The 24,318-nt window shown below is 39.6% G+C and overlaps 1 protein-coding gene across 1 annotated transcript in view; it reads right to left on the bottom strand.

Annotated features, from left to right (window-relative positions):
* Positions 1–15,849, bottom strand: part of SCP2 (sterol carrier protein 2) — a 107,487-nt gene extending 91,638 nt beyond the window's left edge. The window contains exons 1-3 of the mRNA XM_019742794.2: positions 15,671–15,849; positions 5,285–5,342; positions 604–675 (exon numbers count right to left, since the gene is read on the bottom strand). Of these exons, the coding sequence (XP_019598353.1) occupies positions 604–675; positions 5,285–5,342; positions 15,671–15,736 (196 nt within the window). The 5' untranslated portion in view covers positions 15,737–15,849. The remainder of the gene's footprint in view (positions 1–603; positions 676–5,284; positions 5,343–15,670) is intronic.
* Between the last annotated feature and the right edge of the window lie 8,469 nt (positions 15,850–24,318).

Below are 24,318 nucleotides of genomic sequence, written 5' to 3'. Positions count from 1 at the left end.
GCATTTCAGTTGTTTCCACGTCTTGGCTGTTGTGAATAGAGCTGCAATAATCATCCGATGGACACTTGTCTTATTAGGGAGACCACTTCATGGACAGTGTAGATGCCTGACCTGCCTGTACACCTGAAGCTGAAGTTGAATAATAATGAATGTCAACTATAATTTAATATATATACTCCACAGGATGTGGAGTACAGCATAGGGAATAGAGTCAATGAAATTGTAACAGCTGTATACAATATCAGAAGGGTAGTAGATTGGGAGAAAGGGGTTATCACTTTGTGAGGGGTGTGAATGTCTAACTATTACATTGTTTTATATATCTAAAACTAATTTAAAAAAATAAAAATAAAGTAAGATATATCTATTCTATGGAATATTGTGCTGTCATAAAATAAGACGAAGGAAGCTCCTGTTTTGACAATCATGGCAAAAAAAATATGTGTTAAACTAGACTGACACAAAAGGAAATCTAGGAATGACAGGTAAAACTCTGAATTCTGGGTTTTGAGAGTTAAAATTTTAAAAATGTTCCTGCATTGTTTATGCAGTTACTGCTAGATTTAGGTGAATAATTTTTAGAATATATAGTTTGCCACGTACCATAAACATAGCCAATACATGCCTGTTCCACTGCTGAATAAGGGATCTGTGCATCAGCTAAAGCCTTCTGACCTATAAAAACAAAAGGATTTTATCAAATAGTGCTTTAAGTATTTGCTTTAGGTGAGCAAAAATTAAGTTTAGAGTTTTCCCAAAGTAAATCTACCTCTATATAGTTTATGTTCAATTCAAATGACAAATCCTTCATCAACTCATCAAGGTATCTCCTTTCAGAAGTAATAATTTCTTCCTCTAAGCTACTGCATCACTTTTTCACACCTCCTTTTTGATACTTAATATTTTCTGTCCTAACTGTATACCTAACTATAAATATATTAAATCCCAAGAGTCTTAAATCCTCTTAATGGCAAGGTCCTTGTCTTACCCATCTCTGTGGCTCCACTACACAGCTAGTGGGCAAAATTGGACAGAATGTCAATATTGAGAGTGGGGGAGGACTGGTGTGGTCATCTTATGAAGCCAGAATCAAGAGATGATCCTGTCTATGGAACAAGAAATGGAGCTTTAAGGATGCCATCCAAAGTTGCAGAAATGACCAATAGAGGAACTGAGAAAAATTATAAAAATAAACTGGGAAAAGGAGAGTGGAGGTTGGTATGAGTGAAATCCTCATCTACCAGTGAGAAGCCAACATATATCTAAAATTGATAAACCAAAAACTAGAATAAACGTGGTGGAATAAACATTTATAAAGATATGGAGATAACTGCTGAAAGAACTAAAGCCAAACAGTTAAAAAAAATTGCCTAGGTCAGCCCGGTAGCTCAGGTGGTTGGAGCTCCATGCTCCTAACACGGAGGTCGTGGGTTCTATTCCCACATGGGCTAGTGAGCTGCGCCCTCTATAGCTAAGATTGTGAACAAAGGCTCTCCCTGGAGCTGGGCTGCCGTGAGCAGCCATCAAGCTGCTGTGTGCTGCTGTGTGCTGGCCGGCAGTGAGCCAACTGACTGCCTTAGCTGGGGGAGCGGAAGGCTCATAATACCAGCATGGGCCATGGAGCTGCGTCCTACACAACTAGACTGAGAAACACCGGCTTGAACTGGAGTGGGGGGGGGGCGAGGAGAAAGAAGGGGGGGGAATTGCCCACTGAGGAACAGGCCTGGGAATTATAAGTCATTCTGTGTTTTTTTCTTTTAATCATATGAATGTATTACTTTGACTGTGTTTAACTGAGAAGACATAATTGATTATGGGATTAGCTTAGTCACAGCAGTTATCTTTTCCTTTTTAGCACATGAGCAAAAAATTTTTTTGCTTATAATAATGCTGGTGAGATTATGTTAAGAAGAGCATTCTCATAGACTGCTAGTGAAACTCTAATAATGTAGACAATCTGAAAAATAATTTGGCAAGCATCTTAAAAATGTGATATTCACTGTTCCACTGAATCTACTTCAACTGTCCTCAAAAGTAACTAGAGGCAGCTGGATGGCTCAGTTACTTAGAGCGCGAGCTCTGAACAACAGGTTTGCCTGTTCGATTCCCACATGGGCTAGTGAGCTGCGCCCTCCACAACTACTACCGTTTCCCTGAAAATAAGACCTAGCCAGACAATCAGCTCTAATGCGTCTTTTGAAGCAAAAATTAATATAAGACCCAGTATTATATTTATATTATGTTATGTTATATTAATTATATTATTTATATTATATTATATTAATTATATCATATTACATTATAGACCCGGTCTTAGAGTAAAATAAGACCAGGTCTTATATTAATTTTGGCTCCAAAAGTTGCATTAGAGCTCATTGTCTGGCTAGGTCTTATTTTTGGGGAAACACGGTAGATTGAAGACAACGAGCTGCTGCTGAGCTTCTGGAGGGGTGGCCATACCTCCAGGCGGCTCAGTTGGTTAGAGAGCGAGCTCTCAACAACAAGGCTGCCAGTTCAATTCCTGCATGGGACAATGGGCTGCGCCCCCTGCAACTAAGATTGAAAATGGCAACTGGACCTGGAGCTGAGCTGCGCCCTCCACAACTAGATTGAAGGACAATGACTTGGAGCTGATGGGCCCCGGAGAAACACACTGTTCCCCAATATTCACTAATAAAAATTTTTGTAAAAGTTAAAAAAAAAAAAGTAACGAGATGTGGACAAATATTTATTTAGCAAGATGTTCACCATAATTCTTCTAAAATGTCAAAAAAGCTGTGAACCTAAAGTCCAACAAACGTTATAGCACAGGGGCTGGCCCTGTGTCTCAGGTGATGGGAGTGCTGTGCTCCTAACGCTGAGGTCGCCCTGGAGCTGGGCTGCTGTGAGCAGCCAGAGGTTGGCGTGAGCGGCCGCGAGCTGCTGCGAGCTGCCTGGGCTGCAGGAGGCGGGAGAAGGTGGTGGTAGGGGGGGAAGTTATAGCATAGACATGTCGTGAAATATTTTTAAAAGTAATTTCACAATTTTAAGCTACAAGAGATAGCCAGTACGTCTTCTAATTGCCAACGGCATGTTGTACCTAACATGCTCTACTCAGTGTCTGTGTGAACTTGCCCTGTGTTCCCTACTAGGTGGTAAGAGCCTTGAGACCTGTATACCACTCTACCATGAATCCTTCCCAGTGCCCAAGATGTGCACGCTAATATTTATTGAACATGTTCTCCTAACATCAGGTTTTCTGTGCATATATACTTCCAGATTCAAATCATTGTTAAATAAAAATGTTTTAAAGGGATAAGAAAACAAAGGAAGCACAGATGTTAACTATCTGAAACAGTTTCAAAGAGAACCTGGTGTTGCTCTACCACTTAAATGAGTGTCGTTTGTATTTAGGTGCAAAGGGGTCCTTCTGAGGGAAAGGAGGATGGAGGAATGTGTAAAGAGCAGAAGTCTCTAAATGATGAAAGTGACAGGACACAATTCTGCTGGTTGTGCTCCCCTCCATTCTATGCATTTAGGAAATTACAGGAAAGAAAGTGGTAGCAGAACCTCCTCCTAAAACCAGTTTGGACAATTAGAGGGTAAGGCTTCTGGACCTGCTATTCCATGAAACCAATCTCCTTGCCTCGTCACCACAGTCTACAAATAAGTCCAGAGACAGCAGAATGTAAAATCATTCATAGAATTTTAGGGTTTTTTTCCCCCAAGTTGTGCTTGAACATACATTAAATTAAATGTGACCGATGTAGTCTGAAGGCGCATACATCTCACCTAAGACCACATCAGGTATGTCACTGGAGTCTCCTTTTGCATTTCTCATTTCCCTATATACTGAGAACCAAGGGGTATTTTTCAGATGAAAGTTGAGTTTTAAAAGTTTATTCTAAATAAGTTTCTTTATTTAAATGAAGTTTATTTTCCTAATTATGCTTGCAAAAAAAGAATTTTAAGCAGTAAGCAGAGTCAATTAGGCTGAATTTCTTGTTACTAGTCAATGCCCACAGTTTCAGACTTCCTAACTTCACCTCAACATTACTATCATAATAATCAAAATATTATATTCACATATTACTAAAGTAACCTCAAAATTCATAACTAAATAAAAGGAACAAAAATATATAGAAAGAATCGTTTAAAGCATCTCCCACTTCAGACACAGGCAGAAGCTGTTTGGAGACATCAGTCAAGAGAATATTTAACAACACAAAAGATAATCATTAAGTGAACAGTGTCCACCCAGAGAATCAACATCAATTAAATCTCATGAACCTTCCTTTTGGGGAGCAGAGATGCTCTGATTCCATGTATAGTAATATCCAAATATTGAGTTAAATAAACTCAGAAACAAAATCCAAATATATGGACATTGGGTACTAGGTACTACTGGTGGAGACAAGGAATAATGTCTAATGAATTACTACAGTGATGGTTTTTGGGTTGCCTGGCAACAAGCTAGCAGGAACAGGATGGGGCAGGAAGGCTTCCCAGGAGGAGGACTATACCTAACAGGAGGAGGACTATACCTAACAACTTCATGAGACCAAGTTGCTCCCAAGGTCTCCATGTGCTGGGAAGCTGGTATTTCCCAGCACTTCCTTAAACTGACACCTAAATTTAGACTGCTTGGCCCTAAGTCTAAAATATTTATTTCCACCATGTAAAGAAGCTTTCATGCCTGTTCTGGAACTCAGATCTATAGTTGAGACAGCTGCAGCCTGGCCCAAGCATGTTTCTCTGAAGTATCCCTAGAGAACAAGGACCCACACACCTATGGACCCTTCTCTCTTTGAGTTCCAGCTCACTAGTATTCACCCAAGTCCTTTGCTTAACACTCACTAGAATAAACAAAAACAAACAGCATCACCTTATTTAGCCTAGTGAAACAAAAAGAATTCTCCCTGTTGGCTCAGGGCAGTATTACTGGTATGTAATGCATTTTGAATGTGACTATCCCTTTCCTAGGAAAGGAAGACACTAATTTTCTCATAACCCCTAGAATCAACTTGTTCCTTTTAATGACCCTACCTTTTTCTCCCACAGAGCCCTTTGCTATCCCAACACATAGTTGGATAACACATAAAATCACAGGCCACTGTCTGCTCTGGCTATCTAGCTAAGAATGCCCCAGCTCTTTTTACTTTCTCCTCTCCAGTGAGCCACTAGGCAATTATCTGTATACGTTCTTCTCCCTTGACCAGGCTTCCTTTTATGGTTGCAAGACTGCAGCACAACTAAGACCACACAATAAACTAAAACATTCAAAGATCTAAACGTTCTATATTACCTGCTTCTTTTGCCAAGTCAGGGTAGTCTCTTGAATTCTCAACTCCAGGCTTTGTGAACTAGAAATATAGAAAAGATAATAGGAACAAGTTTAGTTAGATTGCCTCACAAAAGATTCGCAGAAATTCATTCATCTATTCATTTAAATAAAAACATATTGAACATCTATCATATTCCTGGATTTAATATATAGTCCTTACCCTCAGGGAGCTTCGAGTCTAATGGAAAATAGGAAGTGAGACGACAGTGCCATAAGTACAGGATGATTTGGGAGAGACAACTACCCAGACTCAGAGGGAGGACTAGAAAGGCTTCCCAGAGGAACTGACATTTAAATTAAGTCTTTAAGGATGAGTAGTAGTCAGCTAAGTGATAAAATGGGAAATTCTAGCGCAAGGCCTAGAAGTAAGAGAATGTGACTCAACCCAAGTACTGCGAACAATTTTTATATTGCAAAGGTTGAAGTACAAGATGGGAAGTGACAAGTATTAGGGATGGAAAAGTAACGTAGGACCAAATGATAACTACTAACATTTACTGGGAATTTACTGCATTAATGCATTATGTGTAAGCATGTCACATGTATTAATACTTTTAATCCTCACAACACTAAGAAGTAGGTCCTGTTATTATCACCACTTTATAATAAAGAACTAGAGCACAGAAAGATTAAGTAACTTGCCCAAGGACACACAGCTAATAAGTAGTAGAGCTGAAACTTCAGATAGTCTGGCTCCAGAGCCAACTCACAAGGGAACTTATAGGCCCTCCTATGATGTCTGGGCTTTATCCTGAAGACAACAGATTTCTTTTTTAAAGAGACTGAAATGAAACAATGAGATATTATTACACACCTATTAGAAAGGCCAAAATCCAAACATAAAATGCTCACAAGGATGTGGAGCAATGGGAACTCTCATTCATAGCTGGTGGAAATGCAAACTGGCATAGTGACTTGGGAAGACAGTTTGGTGGTTTCTTACAAAACTAAATAGACTCTTACCATTATCAGCCAGCAATTAGTCTCCTTGGTATTTACCCAAATGAGTTGAAAACTTATGTCCACACAAAAACCTTCATATGGATGCTTATAGTAGCTTTGTAATTCCCAAAACTTGGAAGCACCCAAGATGCCTTTAGTAGGTAAATGGATCATCTGTGGTACATTCAGACAATGGAATATTATTCAGCGCTAAAAAGATATGAACTATCAAGCCACGTGGAGGAACTTTATAAATGTATAATATAATACTAAGTGAAGAAGCCAATCTAAAAAGCCTACATACTGTACAATTCCAACTATTTGACATTCTGGAAAAGGCAATACTATGAAGACAGTAAAAAGATCAGTGGTTGAGATGAGGGGTTGAGACCAGGCAGAGCAGAGGATTTTTAGGGTAGTGAAACTATTCTGTATGATACTACTTGGATACATGTCATATTCATTTGTCCAAATCCATAGACTATATAACACCAGGACTGAACCCTGATGAACTGTATGGACTTCTAAGTGATAATGATGTATCAGTGTTGGGTCACTGTTTGTAACAAAGGTACCTCTCCGGTGCAGATTACTGATAGTGGGCGAGGCTGTGCATGTGTGAGGGCAGGGAGCATATGGGAACTCTGTACTTTTTTATCAATTTTGCTCTGAACCTAAAACTGCTTTGAAAAAATTAAGCCCTGTTTTAAAAGAGAGAGAAAGACTGGAATGAGAAGACCTGCATTTTAGATCATTCTAGATGCAGTGTGGAGAAATGAATGAAGGGAACAAGGCGACAGGCAGTGAGACCAAATGGTATGATTCTGAAATAGTCCAAGTGAGAGCTGATTAACGTAGTAGCAAAAAGGATGGGAAGAAGTAGACAGCCTTAAGAAACACAAAGGAAGTAAAATCTACTGAACTTGATGACTGCTTTGCTGGTCAGTGCTTGTACTAAAGAGAAAAGGCTTTCAAAAATTTCTGGCTGCAGGGGAGGCCAGATAGCTCAGTTGGTTAGAGCGCAAACTCTGAACGGGGTTGCCAGTTCAATTACCATAAGGGACAGTGAGCTGCGCCCCCCACAACTAAGATTGAAAATGGCAACTGGACTTGGAGCTGAGATGCGCCATGAAAAAACAGACTGTTCCCCACTATTCCCCAATAAAAAATAAAAAAAATTTAATTTCTGACTGCAAGCCACAGTAAAATATGTATTACAACACAACCCAGCAGAAACATACAAGTAACTGTCCCCCTAATTGGTTCCAGGACCCCTCCCCAGATACCGAAATCCACAGGTACTCAAGTCCTTTATATAAAATGGTGTAGTATTTGCATATAATCTACATACATCCTCCTGTATACTTTAAATCATCTCTAGATTATTTATAATACCCAATACAATATAAATGCTATGTAAATAGTGTTATGCTGTATTGTTTAGGGAATAATGACAGGGAAAAAAGTCTGTACATATTCAGTACAGATATATCCATCACAATCATTGTAGGCCTAACTACATAGTATACGTCAGCAATAAAATAATATTTTTTTGGGAATATTTTTGATCCATGGAACCCACAGATATAGAGCGCCAACTGTATATTCATATATAATTAAAGCAAAGTCATTACTTATCTTTAATATATTGGTACAATGTTTTCTATTTTTCAATTTTTTTTAATTCTAGAGGCAACTTTTAAATCGATTTCATGACCCCACCAAAGGGTCACAAAAACCAATTTGAAACACGGTATAGATACTTCCTGTAAATGCCACGGTATAGATACTTCCTGTAAAATCCAGCGGTTGAACTAAATCAAAACAAAACATTTAACATTTATTCCTGTCTCTGACTCATCCCAATAATTCATAATTTCTGAATTACGGAATCCTTCATAATTCCCTAATTCAGAATCCAAAAATTGCCTATTCTTCCTACTTACTCTTCAGTTCACTAGTTACAATGAGAGCATTTACAGAGTTTACTATAATAAAGACTACTGTGCTAGGCTCCAGCAAGTAATACCCATTAATGAATAAATTAGCAGCCATGTAGTGAAATAACATCACGTTCCCATTTCTTACTGAAATCAAGGCAATTTTAAAAAGGTTAGTCAAGCAAATAAACACATACAACATTACTCCTTCAAAATTAAAAGCATGTTTAGGTGAAAAAAACTGAAAGTCAATTAACAGATTGGATAAATTGTTACATGAACTAGGTTACACAATAGACTATGTTACATCAATGAGAGTGAATAATTTATGACTACACATAAAACCTTGGATGAATCTCACAAACATAATGTTGAAGGAAAAAGCCAGATCTAATCTATGATATTAAATGTCAGGAGTCAGGATAATGGTAACCCTTTGCAGGTGAAGAGTCAGTGACTAGATCAGGATAAGTGGGATTTCTGACGGCTGCTGATGTTCTACTTATACATTTTATTTTTAGTTTTTATTTTTTTAATCAAAGAGATGCAAAAAAAAATAATAAGTATCACAAGGCTTATAATAAAAATGGCAATCCTGTTTCATTAATCCTTACCCACTAGTCTTGCTGCCAAATCATCCACTTTCAATTCTTTTAGATATTTCTTTTATAAACTGCCATGTTTCTAAATATCCTTATACTATTATTTCTTTCTTTATCAATTTAAGAAATTATGTAATGATATCCAATAAGGGCCAATAAGAATTAATTCTCTTGGGCCACCTCATATTTACATTTATACTTCCCCCGTCCTCCTTATATAGTTGAATCACAATTTTTTATTAAATCAGTTCTCAGCGTTTACCTTATTAAGTAAATATTTCTTACTATGGAGCCAAGTTAGGTGTTACGATTATACTTCCTTTATTGTAAATTTTGGTGTTTTTTCTGGAGTGATTAACTGCCTCATTTTTTAAAGTTTTAACCCTTTTATTGTACATACCAGAAATACAGAAACACACACACATACACACCAAAAAATGTGTATGTTGTGTATATTCTAATGAACTATTTTAAAGCAAACACTCTTGCAACCACTGACAAATATTCTCTCCTTCACCAAGCTCTAGTCAGGCTCCTCTACTCTCTACTAGGCTTCACCATTGGCCTATAAAGACCTAAACACTAACCACTTTTCCCCGAAAAATAAGACCGGGTCTTATATTAATTTTTGCTCCAAAAGATGCATTAGGGCATATTTTCAGGGGATGCCTTATTTTTTCATGTACAACAATCTACATTTATTCAAATACAGTCATGTCATCTTCTTCTGGAACATCATCACAACGTACTGTGTCCATCTGGCTGACGATCTTAACTGGGGCTTATTTTCCAGGTAGGTCCTATTTTCGGGGAAACACGGTAGTTCGTAATAGCTCCAGGCCACATCCCTAGGATGGCCCCAGCCCACTTAAAGTACCTGGCTGAGAACACTCAGTGCTGCCAAAAGAATCTGTGCCAGCTGACACCTGAATAGGGCCCTGGTCTCCCAGTCTCTGTGGGAGGGTAAGAACCTAAGACTGAATAAGTACCAGTTAGCAAATACATCTGGGTTTCATGTGGACTAGCCCCTCTCCTTCACAGTTTTTATAAGTTTTCACTTCCCTGACACTAATGTGCCACCACGCACCACCCTCATTCGCCCTTTAAAACACCCAGTCACCTCTGTATAAATCAAAGTTGAGTTCAGTTTACATTGGACTCTTTTCCCTTTTGCAATAGTGTATTACTCATTAAAATGTCCTAATGCTCTATCTAGTGTTCACCGTTATCTTTAACACAACCACGCAGACCAAAATATTGAACTTTGCCTGCCACTCCAGAAATTTCTGAAAGCACTGTCCCAATCTCAATCCCCACCCCACTCCCAAAATAATTTCTATCCTGATTCTTACTGTAATCACTTTCTTGTAATATTTTATAGCTTTCTCTCCCAGGTGTGTATCTGTAGACACTATAGTTTAGTCTTGCCAATTTTTAAAAAATTTTATGGGCCTTTTAATTCTCTTTTAATTTACAGGTTCCCCTCCACTACTCTTTTCTTCTCAATCTCAATAAAGAACCCAGAGCACTTGACCTGTAGCTTTCCAGAGCACAGACTTTGCCAACTGTATACTCATGCAGTTCAACAAGTTCCTCTGTTCTCCATATTTCTTGTAAATTGGAAGCTGGATCCAGAAGCTTGTATAATCACATTCTATCCCTTGACAAAACAAGAAGTGACAGTATAGTCTATCATTGGGAAGCATATGTTTGATTGTTTCTCTGTGTGGTGTTAGCAGCTGTTGGTGCTCAATAACTAATTCCAGCAATTCTCAAACTTCCTGGGCTCAGAACCCCTTTACTCTCTTCGAAGATGTCAAAGAGCTTTTGATGATGAGATTTGTATTTATCAATATTTACTATCTTACCACTTAAAACTGAGGACATTTAAAAATATTTTTCAATTATATTGAAAAAATAAACCCATTACATGTTAACATTATTTGTATTAAAAATAACTATATTGTCCCCCAAAAAAGTGATGAGTGCCATTGTTTTGCACTTCTGCAATTCTCTTTAACATCTGGTTTAGTAGGCGACAGTTGAATTCTCATATCTGATTCTTCAACCTTTGTATTATGATGTTTTAGTTGAAGTCTATGAAGTAAATATGACCTCACAAATATGTAGTTGGAAAAGGGAGGAGTATTTTATTAGCCTTTTAAGATAATTGTGGATATTCTTTTTTTTTTTCAGGACTTTATCGGGGAACAGTGTGCACTTCCAGGACTTTTCTCCAAGTCAAGTTGTTGTCCTTTCAATCTTAGTTGTGGAGGGTGCCATTCAGCTTCAAGTTGTTGTCCTTTCAGTCTTAGTTGTGGAGGGCGCAGCTCAGCTTCCAGGCCCAGTTGCCGTTGCTAGTTGCAGGGGGCACAGCCCACCATCCCTTGCGGGAGTCGAACCGGCAACCTTGTGGTTGAGAGGACACGCTCCAACCATCTGAGCCATCCGGGAGCTCAGCGGCAGCTCAGCTCAAGGTGCCGTGTTCAATCTTAGTTGCAGGGGGCAGAGCCCACCATCCCTTGCGGGACTTGAGGGATTGAACTGGCAACCTTGTGGTTGAGAGCCCACTGGCCCATGTGGGAATCGAACCAGCCGCCTTCGGAGTTAGGAGCATGGAGCTCTAACCACCTGAGCCACCGGGCCGGCCCTGAATATTCTTTTTTAACACTACACTAAAGCTTGATAGGTTAGTTGCAATGTGGAATTTAAAACCATATCAATGAACTTTTCATACTCTGGTATATTAAAATCCATTAAAATCTTGCACTTTGAATGGAATGGCAATCTGGCATTCCTCTAAAGCTATCTGAAAGAATTTTCCAAACCTCTGCCAGGAAACTCATTTATATACTATATGTCTGGTTGCTAGTGTTCTGGAAACAGGGCTGGGAAGTACCATCATTTAGTATGCAGAATTTCATTTAATTCCCTTTTTCCAACTTGCGCCTCACTCCTGCCTTCCACTATGTCTAATGGGCCAGATGATTCTAGAGACTCGTTTGTTCAATTTCTCCAGAGAACAAGCTTCCAATACCCTGATAAGGAAGGGATAGTCACCTGGTGGTAAAAGGGATCTTGGGATCTAATTATTCCATAGGGGTTTTTTCCTTCCCTCCCCTCACCCCCACTTTACTTTGGCACCTACTACATCAAGTCCCGAGCCTTCTAGAATTCTGCAGGGATACTCAACCAGTATAACTGCCCTTAGGGAACTTGAATTGTGGGTTCCTCTCTTCTAAGTCAGTAACCACTGCTCTATCAGTATTTTTGTGACTTCTCTCTACTATTGTTTTCTCTCCTATTTGCTTCATCCTTGTGGGTTAATACCTTTTTTATTTCCTTACTGTCATTTTAGTGGGAGCTGGAAAGCACCAATAAACTCATATTATCAATCTGCCATGTTTTACCAAATGTCCCAATGCATTGTATCTAAATTACTTGTTTATCCTTTTCTCCTCCGTCATATACATTCTTTAAAATCAGGAGCCTTGCTTTTTGCATCTTCATATTCCTAGCATGTAAAAATACTGTGTTTATTGAATAGTAATGTATGGTAGAGACAGCATAGAAGGAACATGAGATTTTAAGTAGTCAGTTCCAAAATTTAGCAACTATATCAAGACAGATAAATTACTTAGCCCGGCTGAGCCTGAGAGATGGTCAAAGTGGAGAAAATAATCCATTACATGGTGAGGATTAAATGAGATAATGTAATATTTTTCAAAGTGTAGGTTTGCAGAGGGTGACAAAATTAATTTTAAGAGTTGTGGGTTGGGAGCAGCATTTTTTAAACTAAAATAGAATAGGAAATATAAAGCGTTTATCACACATAGTAAGGGTTTAGCCAACTTGTTGCAGTTGTGTGTGTGTACTGGGTTGTGATGTAAGATGTAGTTCTTTCTGTGGGTCATAGAATTATCACATATAAAAGTATTAGAAAAATTAAGTGCTTAATTATATAGTCCTGACTTCAAGGGCACTAGAATTTCAAAAAAGGTGACCAGCGTAATTTAGAGCAGTCTGAGGAAGTTTTAAGAAAATACAGGACGTGGACTCTGAATGTCTGTGTCCTCCCAAAATTCACATATTGAAATCTAACCCTCACTGTGATCGTATTTGGAGGTGTGACCTTTGGGAAGTCATGAGAACGGAGCCCTCATGAATGGGATTAGTGCTCTTATAATGAGAGACCCCAGAGAGCCTCTTTGCCCATTCTTCCATGTGAGGACAATAGCAAGAAAACAGCTATCTATGAACCAGGAAACAGGACCTTTCCAGACACTAAATCTGCCATCAGCTTGATCTTGAACCTCCCAGCCTCCAGACTGTGAAAAATAAATATGGGTTGTTACCCAGTCTATGATATTGTTGTTATGCCAGCACAGAGTAAGACTAGTTGTTGAAAACAGGTAGAATTTAAATCAACAAAAAGAGGGCATATCAGGAGGTAGGTGGCATAAACAAAGGGACCTGGCCTGCTCTCATCCAGGTGGCAGTTGTGATTTAGCTGTTAAAACTTGTTGACATTCACAATAGGAATTCTAACTCATTTCCTACACAGATAATAAAACCTCATTAAGACAGTTTCAAGTTGACTGGATAATTCAGTTATCCAAATTAAAAACCGTAAAACAGGAATCCAACCAGTTGAGATCTACCAATGGAGCTTAAACTGTTATCTAGTAAATTTCTCCTCTTCATCAAACCCTGCCCAGAGTTCCAAAAGACCAAACCCAGAGGGAAGTACATTGGCCTAATAAGCACATCAATAAAGTTGCTTTCCATACTCCCAATTTCTTCCCTCAGGACTGTAACTAACACCTCTGACACCTCCACCTCCCAACGTGAGGAAAAAGAAAAACATCACCTACTTACTAAAGGGTTAGAAAGCTCTTTTTATGTGCTTTCTTATATAACCAATATAACCAGACATCCAACAGCCAATAAAGGATCTGACGGCATTGATACCATGATTTGAAAGATTTTACTGTCCACCTATATTAGAAGTCCTCTCTCCCATTAGACAATAGAATGATGATGATATGATCTCCAAGTATGTTTTATATTAGTTGGGAAAAAAAAATATATATATATATATATATATTTGTGTACTCATAGCCATTGGTAAGATAATAAAAAATTTAAGGATGATTTCTCAGAAAGAGAACCTCCCCTAGGAGCTCTTTCACAAAGCATATCCATTTAGTAATGTTCAACTAACATTCATTGAGCGTCTTCAGGCACCAGATACTTTCAGGGTGCTAGAGATATAGCAATGGATTACACATGGTACTCACCTTGGAGGAGCTTACATGCTAGGCAAAATACAGACACAGAAACAGAATTTCATTATAACACAGGAAGATAAAGGTTAAGTACAGGGGCTCTGTGGGACATTCAGGAAGATCAGAGGCTTCACGGAGAAGATCTGAACAGGCCTTTGAAAATTGCAATGAAATTAACTAAATGAAGAGAAATGGTACAAGTAGTGAAAACAACAGAAGCAAAGCAACAGAAGCATAACAGTGTGGAGTGAAACTAAAAAAAGTTTGGCATTACTAGAGCATGGGGGTGGTGACTGTGTCAAAAAATGAGACTGTAGGAGCCTCTGGCCCTCTAAGTACCAAGCAGAGTACCAGATGAGGAACAGAACAGGCTGGAGGATCCAGAAAACCTGCCACTTGTGCCAGGATGCTGAACAGCACTAATATTTCTCCTCCTCATCATCCATATTTCCAACTGTCCCTGAAAAGGGAGCCAACAAAGAGTACAGTGGTCCCCCCCTTAATTGTAGGGGATATTTTCCAAGACCCCTAGGGGATCTCTGAAACTACACAGATAGTACCTAACTCCATATACGGTGTTTCCCCAGAAATAAGACCGGGTCTTATATTAATTTTTGCTCCAAAAGATGCATTAGGGCTTATGTTCAAGGGATGTCATCCTGAAAAATCTGCTAGAGCTTATTTTCTGGTTAGGTCTTATTTTCGGGGAAACACTGTATACTGTTTTTTCCTATACATATATATATATATATATACACATATCTATGATAGTTGAATTTATAAATTAGGCATAGTAACAATAGCTAATAGTAAACTAGAACATTTATAACAATATACTGTAATCAAAGTTATGTCAATGTGGTCTCCATCTCTCTCTCATAACTGAGATGGCTGCTAAGTGACTAACAGTGGGTAGTGCATACAGGGCACACAGCGTGGATACAATGGATAAAGAAAGGATTCACATCCCAGGTTGGATGGAGTGAAATGGTGGGAGATTTCATCATCCTTCTCAGAACTGCAATTTAACAATTATGAATTATTTCTGCAATTTTCCATTTAATATTTTGGAACCCGATTGACCACAGGTAACTGAAACCACGGTAAGGTTGGACTACAGTATTCCTACGAGTGCAGAGCTGGTGACATTCACAACCTGCTTCTCTTTTGGGTATGAGGCAGACCTTGCCTCATTTGAAGGTCCACTCAGAATCAAAGGAGGTGTGGGCTTTGGGTTATCTTGGGGTGTCCTTCACAAACTCTGACCCAGGGAGGAAAGGGCAAGAGGAAGAGGAATGAAATGGGAGCAGCAACAACCCCGAGACACTACGATCCCTCAGAGACAACCACATCACTACCCACCCGAGCCGCCACTGTGACGTCCCAAAGGTCAAGAAGCAAGGTCTGGGCTGTGAGATGTCCTGGGCGCCCTCAAGGTTGGAAGGATAGACAGACGTACAGTGCCCGGCTCTGCCCTGCCCCGCCCCGTTTCGCGGTAACCTCGGGCTTGCCCTGGCCTCCCCCGCACAGAGCGGAGCGGGGAGCCGGACTTCGGGGTTCCGCTGCTCAGTTTACCTTGGTCATCCCAACGCCCACCACAAAAACCCGGCGCAGGGGCGGAGACTGTGAGCTTGGAACCATGGCTCGAACCGTGGAGACAGGAGGCGGGCACAGCGGACAACTGCGCAGCAGACGCGAGTGCGAACCGACTGCAGCAACTGAGACAACCGAGCTCACTCAGGAATGGGAACCAGGAGGTGGCGAGGGGGCGGGGCACGCTCCAGCGGAGGGAGGCGGGGCGACAGGGGCGCCTGAGCATGCGCGGAGGCGCCGGCAGCGCGCGCACCTTTGGGGTGGGGTGGTGTTCTGTAGCTGTTTATAGATAGATACGTACGCTCAGTCTCATCTCATTTTTTAAATTATCACTTCATTTCATTCAGGCATTGTCTACATTCATAAATTTAACTGCCTCACCTTCCATATGTATCTCAATTTATCCCAATCTTATGCTCAATAATTGAATTGCAAAAATATTTATGAATGTGAATCGCTAGTTTCTGCCCCCACTGTCCGCCCAAACTGCTTTTGTAGAGGTCATCAGTGGCCCTGTTTACTTCATTCTGGGCAGATCAATAACGAGTGTTCAATGAACCCTCTCCCCTCCCCCACTTGTTGAAGAAACCCCGCCCCCCAAAGTCACTAACAATTCTGGCCTCCACCCGATGGCTGGACTGGTAGGTGATCTGGAAATAAAATTCTCTCTTTTTAAAATCACTGGTGCTTGTTGGGGTTATCACTATGTCCATTAAATTTTAAACGAAAATGGCTCTAACCTCCTTCCTGGGTCGGATGGGAAACTAAGTTCTCTGTGACTGTCGTGATTAATTGGGGTTTATATCAGTCCTGGTCATTTGTGACCTCCTGCCCTTGTTTCCAGTGAATTAGTTCAGGTTATGGGTCATCTGGCCATCCCTCCATTTTCCTTTCCTGTATATTGCTGGACACAACTTCACTTCCTTCAATTCTTAAAGAACCACAGGCACAAGACTGCATCAGAAAGATTTTTACAGAAGGTTGGGGAGCAACTGTGGCACTTTGCCTCTCATCCTCAAAGGGATTAATGCTAACTGTTTTGGATTGAATTGTGTGTTTCACCACCACCCCAGCTCCCCCCCAAAAAAAGAAAATTCCTGTGTTGAAGTCTTACCCCTCCAGTACCTCACAATGGGACAGTATTTGGAGGTAGCGTCGTTAAAGAGGTAATCAAGTTAAAATGAGGTGATGAGAGTGGGCCCAAATCCAATATGACTGATTGTTGCGACCTGCACAACACAAGCCGTGGGAAGGCGAGGGAGGCGGCGAGGGTTAAACTACAATAAAGAGACAGAAACTCAAATACAGTTAAATCACAGAGGACCAAGGGACTCACAGCCTCAAGAGACTGGAGCCCCGAATTGGGTCATCGTCAGTATTTATTGATTTCATACAATAAGCATCACATGATTAGGGGCAGGGTCTGCGAAACTCTTACACCACACTATAATAAAAATATTTCCAATTCCCATATATTTGTCCCAAAGCAACTGATGCACATCGTCCCCAGGTGACTAAGGTGCGGTAAGTACAACCCCTGGGGGAGCAAGTCTCACAAGGTAAAACTATCCCATGAGCTAAGCGGAAAGAGCGAGATCTTGTTGCTCTAATGGGTCCTTTGCACAATAGGGTGCCGGACAACAACTGGAGCGTGCATCAGCAGCTTCCCGTAAGAACAAGGAGGAGGATTATGGCTTCCTCCTGACTTTTATTATGTCAGCTCATGGGGGTCCCAAAGGGGTCCCGTCTGGCTTAAGTTGTCCCTCCCTTGAGGAATCTTACTTGTCTTTGACTGCAGACCCTTCTCCTGAGGACCAGATGAAGAGACTCAGGATATTATAAACTCAACCCCAAAGAGGCACAGTCCCGCAGAGTCTTCTTTCCCTAAGGAAAGGTTGGAGGGGACATACGGCTAGGCTGCTGTGTGACCACAACTGATGTCCTTGTAAGAGGAAATTTGGATGCCTATGGGTGTAGAGGATAAACCATGTGAACACAAAAGGAAAAGATGGCCATCTACAAGCCAAAGAGAGGCCTCGAACAAAACTAACCCTGCCAATACCTTAATCTAGCCTCCAGAACTGTTATTTAAGCCAGCCAGTCTGTGGTATTTTGTTATGAGAGCTCTAATAAACTAAATAGGTTAAACAAAGGAAGTTCTTTTCCTAAGAGGAAATCTGGTGCCTGGTTTTTAAAATAACAAGGTGTTCCCCCACACACACACCATTATTATTGTTTCTGGGACTCCAAGGAAGCTTAGCAAAGGAGCAAGGGAGGTAGGACAAGAGTGGTAATAACAAAATGGCCATAAGTAATAACAATGTATTTTCTACTTTTTAATCCTGCTGGTTTTAAACAGAAATAATCCCTTAGTAATCCCCTCTAAACTATAATATGAATTTTAAAAACTATTGTTTTAGTTATAAAACAATATGAAAGCAATACAAAGCACTCTCATATTGCTGATGGAAATATCTTTAATGGTGAGCAATTGGCCATATATGTCAGAACTATAAATCACCTACTCTTTAACCCAGAAATTCCAATTTTAGGAATTTAACCTACAAATATACCCACACAGGTGTGAAATGACATATGTACAAGGATATTCATTGTCGCATTGCTTGTAAAGCAAAACACTGGAAATAGTCTTAATATGCATCAATAGGAGGTTGGTTAAATAAATTATGATACATCCATAAATTGAATACTATGCAGCTATGAAGAAAACATAGAAAACTCTTTATGCACTGATATGACCTTCACAATCAACCGTTATATGAAAAAATCAAGATGCAGAATAATGTGTAAAGAAAGCTATATTTTGTATTATAAAGGAAGATACCATTACTTAAGTATGCATGTATATATTTGGTTGAATTTGCACAAAATATTTCCAGAAAAATAGGAGAAGAAACTGGGACGCTGGGAATAAGTGTGGCAGGGAGAATTTTTACCGTTTAAACTTTTGTACTTTTTGTGTTTTGATTCGTGTGTTGAATATCATCTAATAAAAAAAAAAAATAAGATGAAAACAAAACACAATGACAAAAATTAAAATAGAGACATGATATAGTAACAAATAAAAGTAATACATACACAAGGTCCAAACACTCAAAGAGTATAGATACGTATAAAATTAAAAGAAAAAACTTCCCTCTTCCATACGGCATGCACTTATAGGAATATTTGTAATATTTTATCTAGCGTTTCCAGGTGTTTCATGGCAAAAGAGAATTTTTGGATTATCTAGTCCTCCACATTGAAAAGAGAAATGTTCTTCTCCAAACTTTTTGCATTAACAACAACTTTTATTATCTTATTAGGTTCTCACCATCTCTATGCCCTCCTATTTTGAAACCAATATCCAGTGAACTGTCCACATTCGTTACATAATAAACCTGTGACTTCTTGTTCTATTGAGTTGGTAACCCTATCTTATCCACCAATGGCATTGCTGTCTTTACCAGCCAATCAGAATTTCAAGAAACAACTGCACAGTCAAATATATGGTGATGGAAGGAGAACTGACTCTGGGTGGTCAACACATAATGTGAGATATAGATGATGTATTACAGAATTGTACACCTGAAATAATCTATGTAACTTTACTAACAATTGTCACCCCAATAAACTTAAATTTAAAAAAGTAAAAAAAAAAAAACACAACTGCACGTAGTGAAAGCCTCTTCAGTGCCCTGCCTTGTGCTAGGTCCTAGGGATTGGCGGGAAAGGGGAGATTCTTGGCCCCTTCCCTGATCAGCTGGAGATTATACTAAATTGACTTAGTCCTAGCCTAGCAGAAGCTCCTTAGAACCACCCGAGAGAACCTTTCTAAATATTGATGTCCAGGCTCTATCCCAGAAGCTCTTATTCAGTAGGGTGCGGTCTGGGATATGGATGTTTTGAACCTGTGGTGATTTTTATTGGGGGTGGCATGGTGGGTATAAATGTATAATTTCTATGAGTTCGTTTTGATATAATGAAAATTGGCTGTTAACTGTAAGTCCATTCGGTTCAATTTTCCTCCCAGGGGAAAGTTATCTCCTGCAGTATCCCTCAATCCCCACAGAGGCAGCAAGTTCAGCATCCAGCAGCTGGAAGGTCACTCCCTTTGGGAAACCTGTAATTGTTCATAAGACTGCTAGAATTTAAGACCGGGTGTTAATTTAGCAGAAACCTTTGGCTGAGGATGCTTTATGCCATAGAGTCTGTGAGGGGCTCTTATCACAGACCCTTAGGGCAGGAAGCAGCCTCAGAAGTTTTGTATACACATACACAGTCAATTCTCATTTTTTTCTGGTAATGGTCTAAAAGCCTCTGTGAACACCAAATTAGTGAATACTGAACCATTGCTCCTAGAAATGCAGGGTTAGGCTCCTCCAAGCCTCTGATCACAACATTCTTGTCAACCTATCAATACATAACCTTCTTTGTTCTATATGTTTTTGTTTAAAGACACTTATTTAATATATAATATATATTGTTGTTTTCTTACTCTGCCATGCCCTGAGCCTCATGCATCCCTTTCTAAATATCTTTTTTCTATCTATTTTTAATTATAGTTAACATAGAATATGACATTAGTTTCAGGAGTACAACATAATGATTCAACATTTATATACATTTCAAAGTGACCACCACAATAAATCTAGTACCCATCTGTCACCATACATTGCTATTACGATATTATTGACTCTATTCCCTATGCTGTACTTTACGTCCCTGTGACTTGCTTTATAACTGGAAGTTTGCACTTCTTAATCCCCTTCCCCTTTTCCACCCAACCCCCCCCCACCTCCGGTAACCATCAGTTTGTTCTCTGTATTTATAAGTTTGTTTGTGTTTCATTTTGTTTGTTCATTTGTTTTTTTTAGATTTCTGTAATGATGAGCAAGGAAAAGAAGGAGGAGGAGCACACTAGAGAGGGGCTAATTGACTATTTAGCAATATCTAAATCAATGTATTTAGCAATCTTTACTCAATCCAGTTAGCAGTGTACAATAGTAAAAGTCAAAGGCAATAAAGGCAATCAAAGAATATAATCACAAGAATGTGCAATGACAAAAAGTAAAATGCAGTTAAGATTAAATTACACACACTAATAACACTGTTATGCCAAAGCTCACCGAATGGTGGGAAATAACCCTGGAAAGGTCGGGAACCAGCCAAACCTCACAGGACTTCCAGCCTCCAGCGCTGGAAGCTGCCGGGAGCTCACCAGGCCCACGATTGGAAAACTGGAGCTTCTCCCAATGCTGTTTTCAAGTTCCCAAGAATGTCAGAATGATGATAAACCACCAAAGAATCTCTCTCCCCTATTCAAAAAAAAAAAAAAAAAAAAATCTCTATATCAATTGAGGTCAGTCTTAAATATATCTTTCCCAAAAATGCACCTTAAAGTCAGGCTCTTTGCTCCTGCCTCCCCCTCCAGGAATAGCCAGTTCCAGGAGGGTCTGGACAAGCAATATTTATTGCTCTTGCTTGGGACCATCAGCCCAAGGTCTTTTAAAGCCTGACAACGTGCCTGGTGCGTCGTCCTGATATAACTTAGCTACTTCTTCACTTCATCTGTTGATGTGGGTGAAACAGACAGAACAAAGAGGGAATTCTCTCAAACCCTGATCAAGAATTTCTTTAACCTTAAGCTAACCATCACCTCACAGCACAGACTAAACAGCAAACATCATCTCATATATCCCCTGATGGGGAGGATGAGACCAAAGGGGGAATTTACTCAACTCCTGATCACAGCACAGAAATCACCTCACATACAGGAAAAGATAAAAGCTAACAGAGGGCCGGCCCAGTGGCTCAGGCAGTTAGAGCTCCATGCTCCTAACTCCGAAGGCTGCCGGTTCGATTCCCACATGGGCCAGTGGGCTCTCAACCACAAGGTTGCCGGTTCAACTCCCATAAGGGATGGTGGGCTGTGCCCCCTGCAACTTGTAATGGCAACTGGACCTGGAGCTGAACTGCGCCCTCGACGACTAAGATTGAAAGGACAACAACTTGACTTGGAAAAAAGGCTTGGAAGTACACACTGTTCCCCAATAAAGTCCTATTCCCCTTCCCCAATAAAATCTTAAAAAATAAATAAATAAAAATAAATAAAAGCTAATAGACAAAAGCTCACATCAACCAATGAAGGCAAATTTTCTTCAACATCTTCCCTACAATTCCCCACATAAGTGAAATCATATGGTATTTGTCTTTGTCTGATTTATTTCACTTAGCATAATACCCTCTAGGTCCATCCATGTTGTCACAAATGGCAAGATTTTATTCTTTTTTTATGGCTGAGAAATATTCCATTGTATATATGTACCACATCTTCTTTATCCATTCATCTGTCGATTGCTTCTATATCTTGGCTATTATAAACAATGCTGCAATGAACATAATGGTGCTTGTATCTTTTTGAATTATTGTTTTTAAATTTTTTGCATAAATACCCAGAATTTGAATTGCTGGGTCATATGGCAGCTCTATTTTGAATTTTTTGAGGAATGTCCATACTGTTTTCCATAGTGACTGCACCTATTTACTATCCCACCAAAAATGCACAAGAGTTCCCTTTTCTCCACATCCTCACCAACACTTGTCATTTGTTGTCTTTTTGATTAGCCATTCTGACAGGTATGAGATGATATCTCAGTTTAATTTGCATTTTCCTGATGATTAGTGATGTTAAGCATCTTTTCATGTGTCTATTGGCCCTCTGTATGTTGTCTTTGAACAAATGTCTCTTCAGGTCCTCGTCCCATTTTTCAAATTAAATAGTTTGTTTTTTTGATGTTGAGCTGTATGAATTCTTCATATATTTTGGATATTAGCCTCTTTTCATATATAGCATTTGCAAATATCTTCTCTCATTCAGTAGGTTGCTCTTTCTTCTTGTTGATGGTTTAATATATATATATATATATATATATATATATATATATATATATATATATATGAGTTCTGCCGATTAAGTTCGTGAACTCATCCTAGAAAAAGTGCTATTACATATCTTATTGCTGAATATCTCTATGATCACTTTCGAAGTACTCCCCTTAGGACACTGTGCACTGATGCCAGTGCCTAGTCCACCCTTCAAAGCAATTTTAGAATTCTTTTTCTGGGGACCGGCCTGGTGGCTCAGGTGGTTGGAGCGCAATGCTGGGATCAGGTGGTTCGATTCCCACATGGGCCAGTGAGCTGCGGGCCTACAGCTAAGATTGTGAACAATGGCTCTCCCTGGAGCTGGGCTGCCATGAGCAGCCGAAGGTCGACGTGGGCTGCTGTGTGCTACAGTGGGATACCCTGTGCCAGGAGCAGCTGGTGAGCGGCTGGTGAGCAGCCGACCAGTAGCCAGTCGGTCGGAGTGCAGGCTCATAATACCACCAGCATGGGCCAGGGAGCTGTGTCCTACACAATTAGACTGAGAAACAATGGCTTGAACCGGAGAGGGGGTAAGGGGGAGAGGCGGAAGAAGGGGGGAAAAAAGAATTATTTTTCTGGAATGGCCATCAGAGCTGTCATCGTATTACCCTTGATGTCCTGAATGTCTTCCTTTCAATATTTCCTTTATCTTCGGGTAAAGAAAGAAATCACTGGAGGCCCCATCAGGTGAGTAGGGAGGGTATTACAATACAGTGATTTGTTTACTGACTAAAAACTCCCTCACAGACAGTGTCGAGTGAGCTGGTGCATTGTCGTGATTCAAGAGCCATGAATTGTTGGTGAAAAGTTCAGGTTGTCTAACTTTTTCACACAGACTTTTCAACACTTCCAAATAGTAAATACGGTAAACTGTTTGTCCAGTTGGTACAAATTCATAATGAATAATATACCTGTGATATCAAAAAAGGTTAGCAACATCATTGCAACAATTTCTCAAACTTAATTGTCAGACCTTGTGTGTGTGTGTGTGTGTTGTGTGTGTATATATGTACATATGTATAATTGATTCACTAACATTGGACTCAAAGCCAATAGCACTATAGCTCATGTCTTCACTAAGTTTATTTAACACACATTATTTTCTTCGTAAGTATACTAGACAGTACCTCATGCTTGGGGAACCATTTTTAAACAACAAAATCATCAACAAAACGGACAAAAATGCAAAAAAAATATGTGGCACTACATAGATCATGAGAAGGACACTTGTTTAAAGCATGAGAGCTGAAACAAGAAGGTACATTGTGGTCTTGCTCGACCTCTATCAGGCACCAGGCACAGGCACCACTCAAAATTTTTGCCACCTCAAGAACTCTTGGAGTATCAATTTTGAGGTTACAAATAAATTTTTGTGAGCAGACAAATGCACAATTCAGAATCAGCAAATAAAAATCATACACACACACACAAACACACACACACAGAGGGTGCCAAAAAAATGTATTACACATTTTAAGAAAGGAAAAAACTGTATTAAAATTGTAATACTCAATATATACCGATAACAAAAGATGAATACAAGTCACGTGTATACATTTTTGGGCACCCCCAGTATACATACATTACATATATATATTATATACATATGATGTATATAATATGTATATATTTAAATGCTAAAGCCTTTGTTTCTGTCACTTCATTTATTTAATCTTTAAAAACAACACGAGAATGAGTTTCAG

This window comes from Rhinolophus sinicus, linkage group LG06 (genome assembly GCF_036562045.2).
Source record: "Rhinolophus sinicus isolate RSC01 linkage group LG06, ASM3656204v1, whole genome shotgun sequence".
In the NCBI taxonomy this organism is placed as follows: domain Eukaryota; kingdom Metazoa; phylum Chordata; class Mammalia; order Chiroptera; family Rhinolophidae; genus Rhinolophus; species Rhinolophus sinicus.
The sequence above is the reverse complement of the archived record's forward strand: the minus strand, read 5'-3'. Positions and strand labels throughout refer to the sequence as shown.